Source organism: Garra rufa, chromosome 25 (genome assembly GCF_049309525.1).
Source record: "Garra rufa chromosome 25, GarRuf1.0, whole genome shotgun sequence".
NCBI lineage: Eukaryota > Metazoa > Chordata > Actinopteri > Cypriniformes > Cyprinidae > Garra > Garra rufa.
The window spans coordinates 3,169,846-3,186,739 of NC_133385.1; the positions used below are offsets into that span (position 1 = coordinate 3,169,846).

Sequence of the window (16,894 nt, forward strand, 5' to 3'; positions counted from 1 at the left end):
TGCATGAAGCCTAATTTTAGTATCATTAATATTTTTCCCTTAGAAATTAAGCACATTGCCCTCATTTAATAAAAATGTTAAAATAATGATATATTTTTTAAACTGTGTGTATATATATATATATATATAATTTTTTTTTTTTTTTTGTTATGTAAAAGATTGCAATAATGACATATTATTTAAACTGTATTTAAAAATCACTGAACTGCCTTTATACTAAATTAAATTTTAAAAAGAACAATTTATTATGGTATTACAGTGATGAAAATTATTAATTAATGATTAATCATGATAAAAAAAACAAAAACAAAATATTGTTGTTATTATTATTTTATTTTAATGTAAAAGATTAAAATATATATTAAAATGTTATTATTATTATTATTTTATTGTAAAAGATTAAAAGATATATTAAATATTATTATTATTTTATTTTAATGTAAAAGATTGCAATAATATATTATTTAAACTGTATTTAAACTGTATTTAAAAATTACTGAACTGCCTTTATACTAAATAAAATATAAAACATTATTTATTATAGTATTACAGTAATGATAATCATATATCATATATATATATATATATATATATATATATATATATTTATTTATTTTTTTAATGTAAAAGATTGCAATAATGATATATTATTTAAACTGTATTTAAGAATTACTGAACTGCCTTTATGCTAAATTAAATTTTAAAAAGAAAAATTTATTATAGGATTACAGTAATGAAAATAATTAATTAATGATTAATCATAATTAAAAAAAAAAACAAAATAATATTATTATTTTATTTTAATGTAAAAGATGAAAATATATATTACAATATTATTATTATTTTATTTTAATGTAAAAGATTGCAATAATGATATATTATTTAAACTGTATTTAAAAATCACTGAACTGCCTTTATACTAAATTAAATTTAAAAAAGAAATTGTTTATTATGGTATTACACTAATTAAAATCATTAATTAATAATGAATCATAATTAAAGAAAAAAACACATGCATAAAAGACAAGGTTCATTTTCTTGATACAAAATATTATTATTTTTTTTAATGAAAATTTTTTAAATAATGATATATTATTCAAACTGCATTTAAAATGTATTTAAAAATCATTGAACTGCCTTTATGGTCAATTTTGTTTTACATTTTATTTATTATGGTATTACAGTAATGAAAATCATTAGTTAATGATTACTCAATAATAGAATTTAAAATGACCCGAACAGTAAAATGTGTATTTCTCATAAAAAAATAAATGCAAAAAATCTGAAAAAAATGAATGATGTGTATTTTATGGTTTTTAATGCATTTGCAAAGTTTAATTGCCTTAATAAAAATTATGCATTTTTCTTTTTTATATTTTACATATATCTTCCAGGTCAAAACTGACTCGAATGTGAAGGAAAACTGTCTCTCTCAGATCAGAAGTGTGCTGCATCCAGATCTTATATATATATTATCATTATATTATTATTATATACGCTATTAGCAATTTATCATTAATGAGTAAATTTGACAAAATTCAATGTTTTAAATGTTACCATGTTATTTCTGCATTTTTTATTTTATTTTTTAAAAACTATACAGCAGAAAATTCATATATATTTTTTTCATTATTGATGAGAAATTTTATCTGAAAATATTGTTGTTTGAAATTTATAAAAACATATAATCTGAGAATTAGAAGTAGTACCCTATTTATTTAAATTCCTTTGAATTTATAACTTATGATTGCTCAAAACAGCCCAAATGTATGAAACTTACACATTTAGTTCCAACAAAACAACCTAAATATTACTCTAAAATGTTTTCAAGGAAAAAATGTATTTTATTTGCATAAACGTTTACTTTCAGAAAAAAAAAAGTTAACAATTTTTCAGACTGCATTGGTTCATCAATACATATTCATGTTTATCGACAAAATTCAGTCTCAAAAGTGTGTGAGATATGGAGAAAAGGCTAAATATATTTGACTAAAGTTTTTAGACTGTCATGTAACAACTTAGATAATATTACAAAAAGTATTTTTGGTGATTAATGGGACATAACCGGCTCAAAAATTACCCGAATATTAAAATGGTTATATCTCCTAAAATATAAATGCAAAAAAAAATTAAAAAAAAATTAAAAAAATAAAAATAAATTATTAATAAGTTTTTAATGCATTTGTAAAGTTTCATTGCCTTACTAAAAAGTATGCATATATTTGACCCTGGACCACAAAACCAGTCTTAAGTCGCTGGGGTATATTTGTAGCAATAGCCAAAAATACATTGCATGGGTCAAAATTATTGATTTTTCTTTTATGCCAAAAATCATTAGGAAATTGAGTAAAGATCATGTTCCATGAAGATTTTTTGCAATTCCTACTATAAATATATCAAAATGTAATTTTTGATTAGTAATATGCATTGTTAAGAACTTAATTTGGACAACTTTAAATGTGATTTTCTCAGTATTTTGATTTTTTTGCACCTTTAGATTCCAGATATTCAAATAGATGTATCTCGGCCAAATATTGTCCAATCCTAACAAACCATATATCAATAGAAAGCTTATTTATTGAACTTTCATATGATGCATACATCTCAGTTTTGTAAAATTTAACCTTATGACTGGTTTTGTTAATTATTATATTATTATATACCATATTATCTACTTATCATTAATGAGTAAATGTGACTAAATTCGTTGTTTTGAATGTTACCATGTTATTTCTGCATTTTTTAATTTTTTTTAATTTATTTTATATATAGGCTAACTATAAAGCAGAAACGTTTACTTTTACAAAAAGTATTTTGGGCGACTAATGGGACTCCACGTATAACGGGTCAAAAATGCATTTTTTATTAATGTAAAAATTTAGAAATTCTCTTTAATTTCAAATTACACAAAAATCAACTTCATCGACAACATTCAGTCCCAAAAGTGTGTGAAATATGGAGAAAAGGCTAATTATATTTTACTAAAGTTTTTAGACTGACATGTAACTTTATAAAAAGTATTTTTGATGACTAATGGGACTCCACGCATAACCGGGTCAAAAATGACCCGAACAGTAAAATGTTTATATCTCACAAAAAATAAATGCAAAAAATCTGAAAAAATAAATAATTGTTTATTTTACAGTTTTTAATGTATATGCAAAGTTTCATTGCCTTACTAAAAATTATGCACTTTTTAGAAAATCTTGCATCTCTCTTCCAGGTCAAAACTCACTCGAATGGGCATTAAAACTGTCTTAGATGTGTCTTTAGTCTCTGTCAGATCAGTCCAGATCTCCTGGCCGTAAACAGGCATGTCCCAGCGCAGGGGGGATCCGGGCCAGTCTTTTGGGGGAAACATCACCTCATGCTGGGCATGCTAATCGCCGCAGACAGCCGCTCTCTTTGTCCCCTCGACACAGAGCCAAAGGGCACATGTAATCAAATTTGCAGTTTTATTGGCCTCGCTGGTAGCGGGCAGGCCGTCGGCCGATGAATATGTAATGTGTGTTAACCGTCGACCGAGAGGAAGCCGCTCGGGTTATAGATCAGGAAATGAACTTGTGACTAATCAGACGAACAACAAACGCTTAGCGGTGTGACAGAGAAACTTTAAACTTCGTCCAGAACTAGACTGCACTGGAGAAATCATTCTAACTCTTCCTAATATTAAGGCCAAGAAGGTGTAGTTGTGGTTTGACAAAGTGATATTTTTTTGTAAAAAACACACACAATTACAAAATAAGACCCTTAAAAAGATGTTTGTTGATGAAGCATCTTACATTTGATTAAAAATAAATAGTAAATGCAAATGATAGTTATTGCTTTTTCCATAAATTGCATCTTTAAAATACACTAAAATGTATTAAAATTAAATGACCACTACACAGACAAAACGTGATTGTTTTTTATGTAATATATATTGTATATTAATTGTATATTATATAATATATAATTGTTTTGATATTATAAATAACATATTTATCAAATATAATGGATATTTTGTGTGTGTGTGTGTGTATATATGTGTGTGTATATAAAACAATTAAAAATAAATTAAAATTAAAAATAAGGAAAATAAATGTTTAAATGTATATATAATGTGTGTAATATATGTGTAATTTATATAATAATAATGTGAAATTTAAAATAATAATAAATTGTTATTAAATAAATTATTTAATAATTGTAAATTATTATTTACAATTTTATTATTATATCTTTTGTGGGGAGGTGGGAAGCTGGTTTGTATGTTAAAATATGCATAAATATATAAAATAAAGTAAACATAAATTAAAGTTTCTAGTTAAAAAACTATAAATCTTTATTTGTGGTATGTTATATATTTTACACAATTACTAAATAACTAAATATGCAGATTTAAAATAAAGCATAATTACACAGAATTTATATTTATATATAATTTTAATTTTCATACTATTTTTTATTATTATTATTTTATATATTTTACTAGTGTGGGGATCCAAATATTCATATGTTAAAAAAAAAATAATAATAAAAAAAAAATATATATATATATATAGTATTTTTTTTTTGTGTTTAGTATTAATATTTTATATATAATTTATGTGTGTGTGTGTGTGTGTGTATATAATTTTAATTTACATATTTTACTAGATTAGTAAAATAAATGGTTTATATATAATTAATTTATATCTTTTGTGGGGATCTAAATATTCGTATGTAAAAAAAAATATATAGTATTTATATTTTTTAGTATTTAGTATTAATATATTTTATATATAATTTTAATTTTCATACTATTTTTTTATTAGTAGTATTTTATATATTTTACTAGATTAGTAAAATAAATGGTTTATATAAATAATAAATATAAATAATGTATATCTTTTGTGGGGATCAAAATTTTTATATATTTTTTTACTATATATATAGTATTTATATTTTTTTTGTTTTTTTTAGTATTTATATTGTTTAGTATTTAGTATTATATATATATATATATATTATTTTATTTATTTATTTATTGGTATTTAATTTATTATTTAATTTGGTATTTAATTTATTATAAATTTTTTGGTCTATATATAATTCTTTCTTTTTTTTTTATTTTGTGGGGTGCTTTCAAATGATCTGTTTTAATATGCATCAACATTTTTTTTCCCCTTATTTTAGTAATCTCTCAGTGTTTCCCGTCTGCAGCGCTCTAGTCCGCATGGCTTTCCCAAACAGGCCGAATTAGTCCTTTATGAAGTGGAGTCACTAAAACGTTAGTTCATGTGAACCCATTTGAAGCTTTTATGCCTTTTAAAGGACAACTGAACAAAATTAGAGCCCTCATTGAGAGTCTGTCGTTGTGAGACCAGCTGTGAAAGGTCTCTCTCGTCTTTCACTCCTCGACCTCTTGAAAACGGCCGTCTCTCAATGGCTCCTGTCCTCTTGGCTCTTCACACGCTGAATGGAGGGCCAGGCTCTGAATCAAACAGCACAATGCGGGGAGACCCGGGGCCCAAGCGCGGCCCCTGAATGCATCTGTGCGGCTGTAATGAGGACAAACTCAATCGGGCAATTGATTCACGCTCACAAACCATTTTGGACACCGTTTTGTCCAACAAATCAAACGTAAACAAATGAGATTGAAAAGAGGTTCAACTACAGTCAAGCTCCGCTTTTGATGGTTCTCCAATAAAACCTGTCAGCAATTCAATGATGAAATCAGCTTTTATAGTTTCAAATCGTGCTGAAAATCTGTATATTTATTCTGGTTCATGTAAACACTATTAAAATGTGACGTTCTTTATTCATATTTATAGTAATAGTCAATCACATCCCACTTATAAACTCAAATAAATAATTTTTTCAATAGTTCAGTGAAATTAACTGTTCAGATGAACACGTGTGTGTTGTATATTTTATTCATTTATAACATATACATATATATACATATAATTTTTTTTTATGTTGTCATTATTTGTCATTTTCATGTGGATAATATCACTTAAATTACATTTAAATTGATATTTTTAAATAATTGTAATGGTTTATGTTATCAGTATCTATCATTTTCATGTGAAGAATATCATTTAAAATAAAAAATTTCAAATTAAAATTTTATTTTATATATATATGTTTTTAAACAATTTTAATGTGTTCTGTTGTCGATATTGATCATGTTCACGTGGAAAAAATAATTTAAAATTACATTTTGTTTTCAATATTTTAAAAATAATTTTAAATGTTTGTTTTATCGATATCGATCATGTTTATGTGGAGAAAATTATTCAAAAATGACATTTTCTTTTATATATTTTAAATAATTTTAATGGTTCTGTTATCGATATCTATCATTTTCATGTGGAGAAAATCATTCAAAAATTAAATTTTATTTTATATATATATTTTTAATAATTGTAATGGTTTCTGTTATCGATATCTATCATGTCCATGTGGAAAAAAATCATAAACAAATTAAATGTTAGTTTAGATATATTTTTTTATTCATTTTAATGGTTCTGTTTTCGATATCTTTAATTTTCATGTGGAGAAAATCATTTAAAAATCACATTTTATTTTATGTGCAGAAAATTATTCAAAAATGACATTTTCTTTTATATATTTTTAATTAATTGTAATGGTTCTATTATCGATATCTATCATTTTCATGTGGAGAAAATCATTTAACAATTACATTTTATTTTTTATATATTAAATAATTTTAAAGGTTTCTGTTATTGATATCGATCATGTTAATGTTGAGAAAATCATTTAAAATGTAGATTTTAGTTCAGATATTTTTAAATAAATTTAAAGGTGGCTTTTATCTGTATTTATCATTTTCATGTGGAGAAAATCATTTTAAAATAAATTTTTATTTTATATATATATATTGTAAATAATTTTAATGGTTTCTGTAATTGATATCTGTCATGTTCATGTAGAAAAAAAATATTTAAAATTGCATTTTGTTTTAGATATTTAAAGTAATTAAAAAAAGTTTGTTATAGCCATATTTATCAGTTTAAATGTGGATAAATGCATTTAAAAATATTTTATTTTATATTATCATGTTCATGTGGAAAAAAATTATTTTAAAATGACATTTTATTTTATATATATTTTGTATAAATTTAAATGTATCTTATATCTGTATTTGTTATTTTCATGTGGAGAAAATCATTTAACAATTACATTTTATTTTATATATTTCTTAAATAATTTTAATGGTTTCTGTTATTGATATCGATCATCTTCATGTGGAAAAAATTATTAAAAAATTACATTTTCTTTTATATATTTTAAATAATTTTAATGTTTCTGTTATTGATGTCTATCATTTTCAGGTGGAGAAAATCATTCAAAAATTTAATTTTATTTTATATATATATATATTTTTTTTAATAATTGTAATGGTTTCTGTTATCGATATCTATCATGTCCATGTGGAAAAAATCATAAACAAATTAAATGTTAGTTTAGATATATGTTTTTATTCATTTTAATGGTTCTGTTTTCGATATCTATAATCTTCATGTGGAGAAAATCATTTAAAAAACCACATTTTATTTTATATATATATTTTAAAGAATTGTAATGTTTTCTGTTATCAATATCTATTTTGTTCATGTTGAGAAAATTATTAAAAAATGACATTTTCTTTTATATATTTTAATTAATTTTAATGGTTCTGTTATCGATATCTATCATTTTCATGTGAACAAAATAATTTAAAATTACATTTTAATTTCTATATATTTTTAAAATAATTTTCATGTGGAGAAGATTATTTTAAAATTATTTTATTTGTTTGATATTACATCATTTTAATATTCATTAAATCATTTTAATGTTCAATATCAATATCTTTTGTTTATGTGAATAAAATTATGTGAAGAAAATCGTTAAAAATTACATTTTATTTTATATATATATATATATATATATATATATATATATATATATATATAAAATAAAATGTAATTTTTTTCACATAAATTTTATATATATATATATATATATATATATATATATATATATATATATGTGTGTGTGTGTGTGTGTACATATATATATATATATATATATATATATATATATATATATATATATATATATATATATGTATATGTATCTCAGATAGATAACAGAAACTGATATCTATCATGTTCATGTGGAGAAAATCAGTTAAAAATAACATTTTAGTTATGACATTTTTAAGTTAATTTTAAAGTTTTCTTTTTTCTGTATCATTTTATGTGGAGAAAATTATCTAAAAATTCTATTTTATTTTATTATATATTTATATTTAAAATAATTTTCATGGTGTATGTTATTAGTATCTATCAATTTCATAACAATATCATAATATCTACTAATAAATGTAGTCAAAACCACAATAATATAGTAGAAACATTTATTATTTACAGCACAAAAACAACAAAAAACAGACATAAATACACTTACATCTGGATATCTTTCTTTACAAAGTACATCTGAATAGAAAATATTATTCTTTACAATTATTTAATCTCTATATACAACAGTCGGAGTGCATCTCAAGAGCTGTGTGTGTTTATATGTGTTTGTGTCAGAGGGGGAATCACATCGCTCTCATTTCAATCCCTCCGTGATTTCGTTGTGTTAGTTTTTAGAGTCGTTCAGCATTTGTGGTGTTTCCATTTGCGCGTGGCCGCGGCGATGTGCATGTCTTTCTTGAGCCACGGGAACAGACTCGACAGCTGGATGGATCCGTTCGCGCGCATGGTTCCCGTGATGAGGTAGAGCTGCGCGCGGCCGGGGCGGACCAGCGTGTGCGCGCACCTCAGGTTGATGAGCAGCCAGCGCTGGATGAGACTGGCGGAGTCGTAGGGGAGCAGCGGCCCGCGCTGGATGAACTCCATCGGGCCTTCAACCGTCAACTCCGGCTCGGAGGAGGCAAAGCGGCGCCGGGAGATTTTGGCTTTCACGGCTGTGAGGAAAAAACACGGTGAGTTTATGTGTCCCAAAAGTCACTAAACCACATCACGAGACTTTAACGTTCAAAAAAACCAAGACAAAATAGGCCTAACGTTAACCGCTTACCGAAATCGTTGAGGCACAGAGCGTCCAGCACGGTTTTGAGAGACGGAGCTTCCTCCACAGATGGGCAGCTTTGACACACAGGCTGAGGGAACTCTGTCGACACGACAACATATACTGTTAAATTAACGTCTTTACGATTACATTTATGCTTTTGGGCAGACACTTTTTTTCAAAAGAGACATCTTATATAATGATGACATTCATCAGTATTTTGCTAAAAAAAAAAAATTGCTGCTATTTCCTGTAATTAAGTCAAAACTACTCTCTAAATTGTAATTAAAAAAAAATTACAAAATAAAACGCGATTTAAAAAGTATTTGTACTAAACATTAAGATCTGCTAACTAAAATGTAAAATCTGCCATATAAACATTACATTTTGGTTAACTTTTTTTAAATTTAATAATTTAAAAAGATTCTTTTATCTGTTTTCTTTTATCTATTTTCATGTGGAGAAGATCGTTTAAAATTACGTTTTATTTTAAATATTTTAAAATCGTTTTAACGGTTTCTGTTATCGATATCTATTATGTTCATGTGGAAAAAATCATTTAAAAGTTAAATTTTAGTTTAGATATTTTAAAAATAATTTTAAAGGTTTCTTTTATCTGTGTTTATCAATTTCATGTGGACAAAATCATTAAAAATGACATTTTGTTTTGTATATATTATAAATCATTTTAATGGTTTCTGTTATCGATGTCTATCATTTTAATGTGGAGAAAATCGCTTTATATTTATATATATAAAATTTATGATTTCTGTGATCAATATCTATCAGGTTAATGTAAAGAAAGTCATGTAAAAATAATTTGTAAAATATCTGTTTTCAATATCTATCATGTTCATGTGAAAATAATTTAAAAATTACATTTTAGTTGTTTAAAAAAAATTATTTTAATGGTTTCTTTTATTGGTATTTATAATTTTCATGTGGAGAATTCATTTAAAATTATTTATATATATATATATTATTATTTTTTTATATATATAATTTTAGTAATCGATATTTATCATGTGGAGAAAATCATTTAAAAATGACATTTTAGTTAAGATATTTAAAAAAAATAATTTTAATGGTTTCTTTTTATCGGTATCTATCATTTTGAAAATAAAAATAATTTAGAATTATAAATACATTATATAAATACATATATATATTATATATATAATATAATTTTAACAGTTTATGTTTTCGTATCAATCAATATCATAATAATATCAACTAATATGTTTGAAATTTCCTGCATTTCAGTCAAAACTACTCTTTAAATGTAACTACATATTTTATGCAAACAAGTTTTTCTGGAATTATTTAAACATAAAATAAATTTTTAAATAAAATTTGAACATTTTAATAAAACGTTGCGAAAAATAATGTTTGTTACATACAAAATACGCAGAGAAATTTAGAGAATAGTTCTGGCTAAATTGCAGAAAGCCATGATTGATATAAGACCAAATTTTAATGTATTAATAATTTATTTAAAAAAAAAAAAAATCATGTTCAAATTATTCCAGAAAAACGTAAACACCATGACATGAAGAAAACTATAAAATTAAATTACATTTTTTTTTTTTTTAATCCGTCTGTCTATATGTGTGAATGTTTGAGTGTCTCACCTTTAGAGAAGGCGCTGATGTGTTTGGGCAGCGGCGTCAGACACGTGTCGTCCTGCGCAGGAAACCGGTCGCAGTTCAGGGCTTCGGGCCAAGCGTGTCCATGACAGGCCAACACTGGAGCGCAGCTCTCCTTCACGGCCATACACACGCTCCGACACGGCTGGATGAACCTGCGGACGTAACCACCACATGTGAGTTTACTCGAAAAACACAACAAAATCTCCTACAATCCCTCAGCTGAATCCTCTTTGCACATACCTGTCCAGGCAAACGGGAGCGACCAGCGAGCAAACGAAAGCCCGGGCCTGCGGATGGCAGCCGGTGTGAAGCAGCGTCCTCCAGTCGTCCGATCGAGGAACCGCTTCCTCCAGACTGCTGTGGCCCAGCAGGTTAGGCAAACGCATTTCTGAGTAGGGCACATCCTGGCAGACGCTCATCTGGTGCGGGACGGGGACGCAGCGTGTGGTCTGGCCCAGGTCGAAGGCCCCGGAGTGGGCCGCCAGAGCGACGAGGAGCAGGAGGCTGAACGGTTGCATGATCCTGACAGAGGTGTGGAGGTGAGTGATGCAGGAGCTGAGCCCCTGGCTTTATATAGAGGAGGGGGCAGATGTTATCAACGACACATCAGAGGGACGCAGACAGGGTGACGAGCAGGAGATAACGGGCCCCAGACAGGGGGGAGCGAGGGGGGACATTAAATAAACTATCAAAGAGCTCTGCGCACACACACACTTAAGCTCCTAACGGCCACAAAATCCGCTGACTTCATTTCACACCACAGTTTTAGGTTTGTTTATACATTCAGAGCATTTGACATGATGAGACTGAGCAATCGATATTTTGGCTAAAGTCTGCTGCATTTTCTTGCAATTTGGTCAAAACGCTCTCTGAAATATTTGTGCAAGCATAAATTATATGTGACCCTGGACCACAAAACCAGTCATAAGGTTAAATTTTACAAAACTGAGAAGTATACATCATGTGAATACTCAATAAATAAGCTTTCTATTGATGTATGGTTTGTTAGGATAGGACAATATTTGGCCGAGATACATCTATTTGAAAATCAGGAATCTGAGGATCTGAGAAAATCACCTTTAAAGTTGTGCAAATTAGGTTCTTAACAATGCATATCACTAATCAAAAATTACATTTTGATATATTTACAGTAGGAATTTTACAAAAAATCTTCATAGACATGATCTTTACTTAATTTCCTAATGATTTTTGGCATAAAAGAAAAACCAAAAATTTTGACCCATGCAATGTATTTTTGGCTATTGCTAGCCTACAAATATACCCCAGCGACTTAAGACTGGTTTTGTGGTCCAGGGTCACATATGTGACATGATTAATTCACACATTCAGATCATTCAAGATGATAAAACATAAATAGACATAAAAAATAGTGATATCAATAAAGATTTTGGTTGAAATCTGCTAAAATTGCATGCAGTTTAGTCAAAACCACTGCCTAAAATATTATGTTATATATTCTGATCATTTTAGATGATGAAACTGAACAGTAAATAGTAATAGCAGTCAATATGATGGTTGAAATTTGCTGCATTTTCTTTCAATTTCGTCAAAACGCTCTCTAAAATATATGTGCAAACATAATTTTTCTGTGCCATTTTAGTGCATGATTAATATTCAGATCATTTTAGATGATAAAATTGAACAATAAATATCTTTATTAATTAAGATTTTGGTTGAAATCTGCTCAAATTTCATGCATTTTAGTCAAAACCACTGCCTAAAATATTATGTTATATATTCTGATCATTTTAGATGATGAAACTGAACAGTAAATAGTAATAGCAGTCAATATGTTGGTTGAAATTTGCTGCATTTTCTTGCAATTTCGTCAGAAACGCTCTCTAAAATATATGTGCAAACAAAAAATGTATGTGACATGATTAATTCACACATTCAGATCATTGTAGATGATAAAACTTAAATAGACATAAAAAATAGTGATATCAATAAAGATTTTGGTTGAAATCTGCTAAAATTTCATGCATTTTAGTCAAAACCACTGCCTAAAATATTATGTTATATATTCTGATCATTTTAGATGATGAAACTGAACAGTAAATAGTAATAGCAGTCAATATGTTGGTTGAAATTCGCTGCATTTTCTTGCAATTTTGTCAGAAACGCTCTCTAAAATATGTGCAAACATAATTTTTCTGTGCCATTTTAGTGCATGATTAATATTCAGATCATTTTAGATGATAAAATTGAACAATAAATATCTTTATTAATTAAGATTTTGGTTGAAATCTGCTCAAATTTCATGCATTTTAGTCAAAACCACTGCCTAAAATATTATGTTATATATTCTGATCATTTTAGATGATGAAACTGAACAGTAAATAGTAATAGCAGTCAATATGTTGGTTGAAATTTGCTGCATTTTCTTGCAATTTCGTCAGAAACGCTCTCTAAAATATATGTGCAAACAAAAAATGTATGTGACATGATTAATTCACACATTCAGATCATTGTAGATGATAAAACTTAAATAGACATAAAAAATAGTGATATCAATAAAGATTTTGGTTGAAATCTGCTAAAATTTCATGCATTTTAGTCAAAACCACTGCCTAAAATATTATGTTATATATTCTGATCATTTTAGATGATGAAACTGAACAGTAAATAGTAATAGCAGTCAATATGTTGGTTGAAATTCGCTGCATTTTCTTGCAATTTTGTCAGAAACGCTCTCTAAAATATGTGCAAACATAATTTTTCTGTGCCATTTTAGTGCATGATTAATATTCAGATCATTTTAGATGATAAAATTGAACAATACATATCTTTATTAATTAAGATTTTGGTTGAAATCTGCTCAAATCTCATGCATTTTAGTCAAAACCACTGCCTAAAATATTATGTTATATATTCTGATCATTTTAGATGATGAAACTGAACAGTAAATAGTAATAGCAGTCAATATGTTGGTTGAAATTCGCTGCATTTTCTTGCAATTTTGTCAGAAACGCTCTCTAAAATATGTGCAAACATAATTTTTCTGTGCCATTTTAGTGCATGATTAATATTCAGATCATTTTAGATGATAAAATTGAACAATACATATCTTTATTAATTAAGATTTTGGTTGAAATCTGCTCAAATCTCATGCATTTTAGTCAAAACCACTGCCTAAAATATTATGTTATATATTCTGATCATTTTAGATGATGAAACTGAACAGTAAATAGTAATAGCAGTCAATATGTTGGTTTGGAATTCGCTGCATTTTCTTGCAATTTCGTCAAACGCTCTCTAAAGTATTTGTGCAAGCAAAAATTTTATGTGACATGATTAATTTACACATTCAGATGTTTTTAGATGATGAAACTGAACAGTAAATAGTAATAGCAGTCAATATGTTGGTTTGAAATTGGCTGCATTTTCTTGCAATTTCGTCAAATGCTCTCTAAAATATGTGCAAACATAATTTTTCTGTGCCATTTTAGTGCATGATTAATATTCAGATCATTTTAGATGATAAAATTGAACAATAAATATCTTTATTAATTAAGATTTTGGTTGAAATCTGCTAAAATTGCATGCAGTTTAGTCAAAACCACTCTCTAAAATATTTGTGCAAACATAAGTTTTGTGTGACATTTTAGTGCATGATTAATTTTTATATTCAAATCATTTTAGATGATAAAACTGAATGCTAAATAATACAATATTTGTGCAAACATACTTTTAAAAACATTTTTAGTATATGATTCATTTAAATATTCAGGTGATTTTAAATGAGTGATAAATAATGACAATATCAATTAATATGTTGGTTGAAATTTGCTGCAATTTAGTCAAAACCACTGCCTATAATGTTTTTGCAGTCATAATTTTTATGTGACATTTTAGTGCATGATTAATTTATACATTCGGATCATTACAGATGATAAATCTGAACTATTAATAAAGATAATATCATTTAAAACACTGAAATCTGTACGAGTTTCCTGAAATGTAGTCAAAACTACTTTTTTAAATTTCACTGCATATTTTTTTTATAAAATATTTGTGCAATCATAATTTTTGACAATTTTGTGCATGGTTTATTTATACATTCATATGATTTCAGATGATAAAACTGAACGATTAAGTTGAAATCTGCGCTAGTCTCTCAGAACTTCTTTCTAAATTTCACTGCATATTTAAAAAAAAAAATTATAACAATATTTGTGCAATCATAATTTTTTGTGATATTTTAGTGCATGATTAATATTATATGTTTAGATCATTTATGATAAAAAGATGTTGGTTGAAATCTGCTTCAGTTTCCTACAATTTATTATAATACACTGGATTTGTTTCAAATTGATTTAAACTACCCATAAAACATCATCTGAGAGTTTTGGCCTTTTTTGGGACTGGAAAAGTAATTAAAAAATAATAAAATATTTAGAAATCACAGAAATATAGTTCTATATAATGAGTTATTCTCACCTCTAAAATATTAAAATGGTTTAAAATATTATTTTTAATAAATAAATATGCATATATAGTGCATTAATAAATCTAGTACACTGGATTTGTTTAAAATGTATTTCAACTAACCATAAAACATCATCTGAGAGTCTAAAATCTGCCATTTTTGGGACTGGAAATGTAATGAAACAACTATATTTCTGTAATTTTAAAAATATTTTACTGTTTTTCTTAGTTGTTCTCACCTCTAATGTATTCAATTTATTTAAAAAAGTGTGAATAAAAACATAATTTTTAATAAATAATTAGCCAAAACATGCATATATAGTGCATTAATAAATCTAGTACACTGCATTTGTTTAAAATGTATCTCAACTACCCATAAAACATCATCTGAGAGTCTAAAATTTGCCATTTTTGGGACTGGAAAATAAATAAAAAATAATAAAATATTTAGAAATCACAGAAATATTTTTTTTTCTAGGTATTCTCACCTCTAAAATATTTAAATGGTTCTAAATGTATTCAATTTATTTTAAAAAAGTGTAAATAAAAACATCATTTTTAATAAATAATTGGCCAAAACATGCATATATAGTGCATTAATAAATCTAATACACTGGATTTGTTTAAAATGTATTTCAATTACCCATAAAACATCATCTGAGAGTCTAAAATTTGCCATTTTTGGGACTGGAAAAGTAATTAAAAAATAATAATGAAAAAATACTGTCAAAAATATTTGTGCAAATATAGTGTTGGTGATATTATTAGTGCATAAATATTTTTTAATGCTCAAATAATTTAATAAAAATGCAGCAACAAATAAAACAGCGTTTTTTCCCCCCAAATATTTGCACCAATTATTTGTGTTCAATGATGTTGTTCCACCTGACATCAGCCACAGAAATGCATAGATTGCATGTAGCTTACATGTGCATGTGTTTGTGCATTTATGGTGGGTTTTTCTGTTTTCTGTTGTGCAAAGCAAAACATTTTTCAGCATGTCCTTGCCGTAATATTATTAGAGAGGCGTTTTGAACGTCTGGTCTGCGTGGAGACCGTTGGGCAGACAGGCGTCTCTGACAGCTCCTCTGTCTCCAGCATGTCAATTTGAGCTTCCTCTGCCAGCGAGAGCGTCGTGAGCAGCCTGTCTGCAGTCTACCTGTCCAGCGGCCCACCTTTGATCTGACTCGACGGGCTGCATTCGTATTCAAATCCTCCAGCTCGTGCTGCAGATGGAACAGGCCATTGTCCCTCTAATGTCTCAGACGCTCTTAACGCAGCGTACTTCACTGGATTATCTCACATTAGTGCTCCTGACATTTGCATTTACAGCCCTTCACTTCTGCAGTCTGACTCTCGGGCCAAAACCAAGGCCTGTCTGATGCTGTTTTTGCTCTGTCAGACTTTGTATTTCTGTTACATTTTGAGGGTTTTTCATGTGCATTCTGACTGCAGTGCATTCCTCAAACTAGTGTACTAGATCTATGCACACACTATAAAATCAGCACTTTTTCCTCCATATAAATATTTTCGAGTTGAGAATAATAAGGAAAAATATATTTTTGTGATTTGTAAATATTTTATAAATTTTTTTCTACTTTTCCAGTCACAAAAATAGCAAATTTTAGGCTCTCGGATGACGAATTCAACTTTAAACAAATCCAATGTGTATTTCTGTGATTTCTTTATGATTTTATATTACTCTTTCAGTCCCAAGCATGGCTTATTTTTAGACTCTTAAAATT

At 27.2% G+C, this 16,894-nt stretch overlaps 2 protein-coding genes across 2 annotated transcripts in view; both read right to left on the reverse strand.

Annotated features, from left to right (window-relative positions):
* The window catches only part of LOC141301023 (homeobox protein DBX1-A-like), a 14,745-nt gene extending 11,384 nt beyond the window's left edge, over positions 1-3,361 (reverse strand). The window contains exon 1 of the mRNA XM_073831277.1: positions 3,211-3,361. Coding sequence (XP_073687378.1) covers positions 3,211-3,361 — 151 coding nt within the window. The remainder of the gene's footprint in view (positions 1-3,210) is intronic.
* Positions 3,362-8,636: 5,275 nt separating this feature from the next.
* LOC141301107 (secreted frizzled-related protein 2-like) lies at positions 8,637-11,218 on the reverse strand. Its single transcript, XM_073831357.1, has 4 exons — positions 10,941-11,218; positions 10,683-10,852; positions 9,061-9,153; positions 8,637-8,947 (listed from the first exon to the last, which is right to left on the reverse strand). Exons 1-4 carry the CDS (start codon positions 11,216-11,218, stop codon positions 8,637-8,639), a joined length of 852 nt encoding a protein of 283 aa, XP_073687458.1.
* Between the last annotated feature and the right edge of the window lie 5,676 nt (positions 11,219-16,894).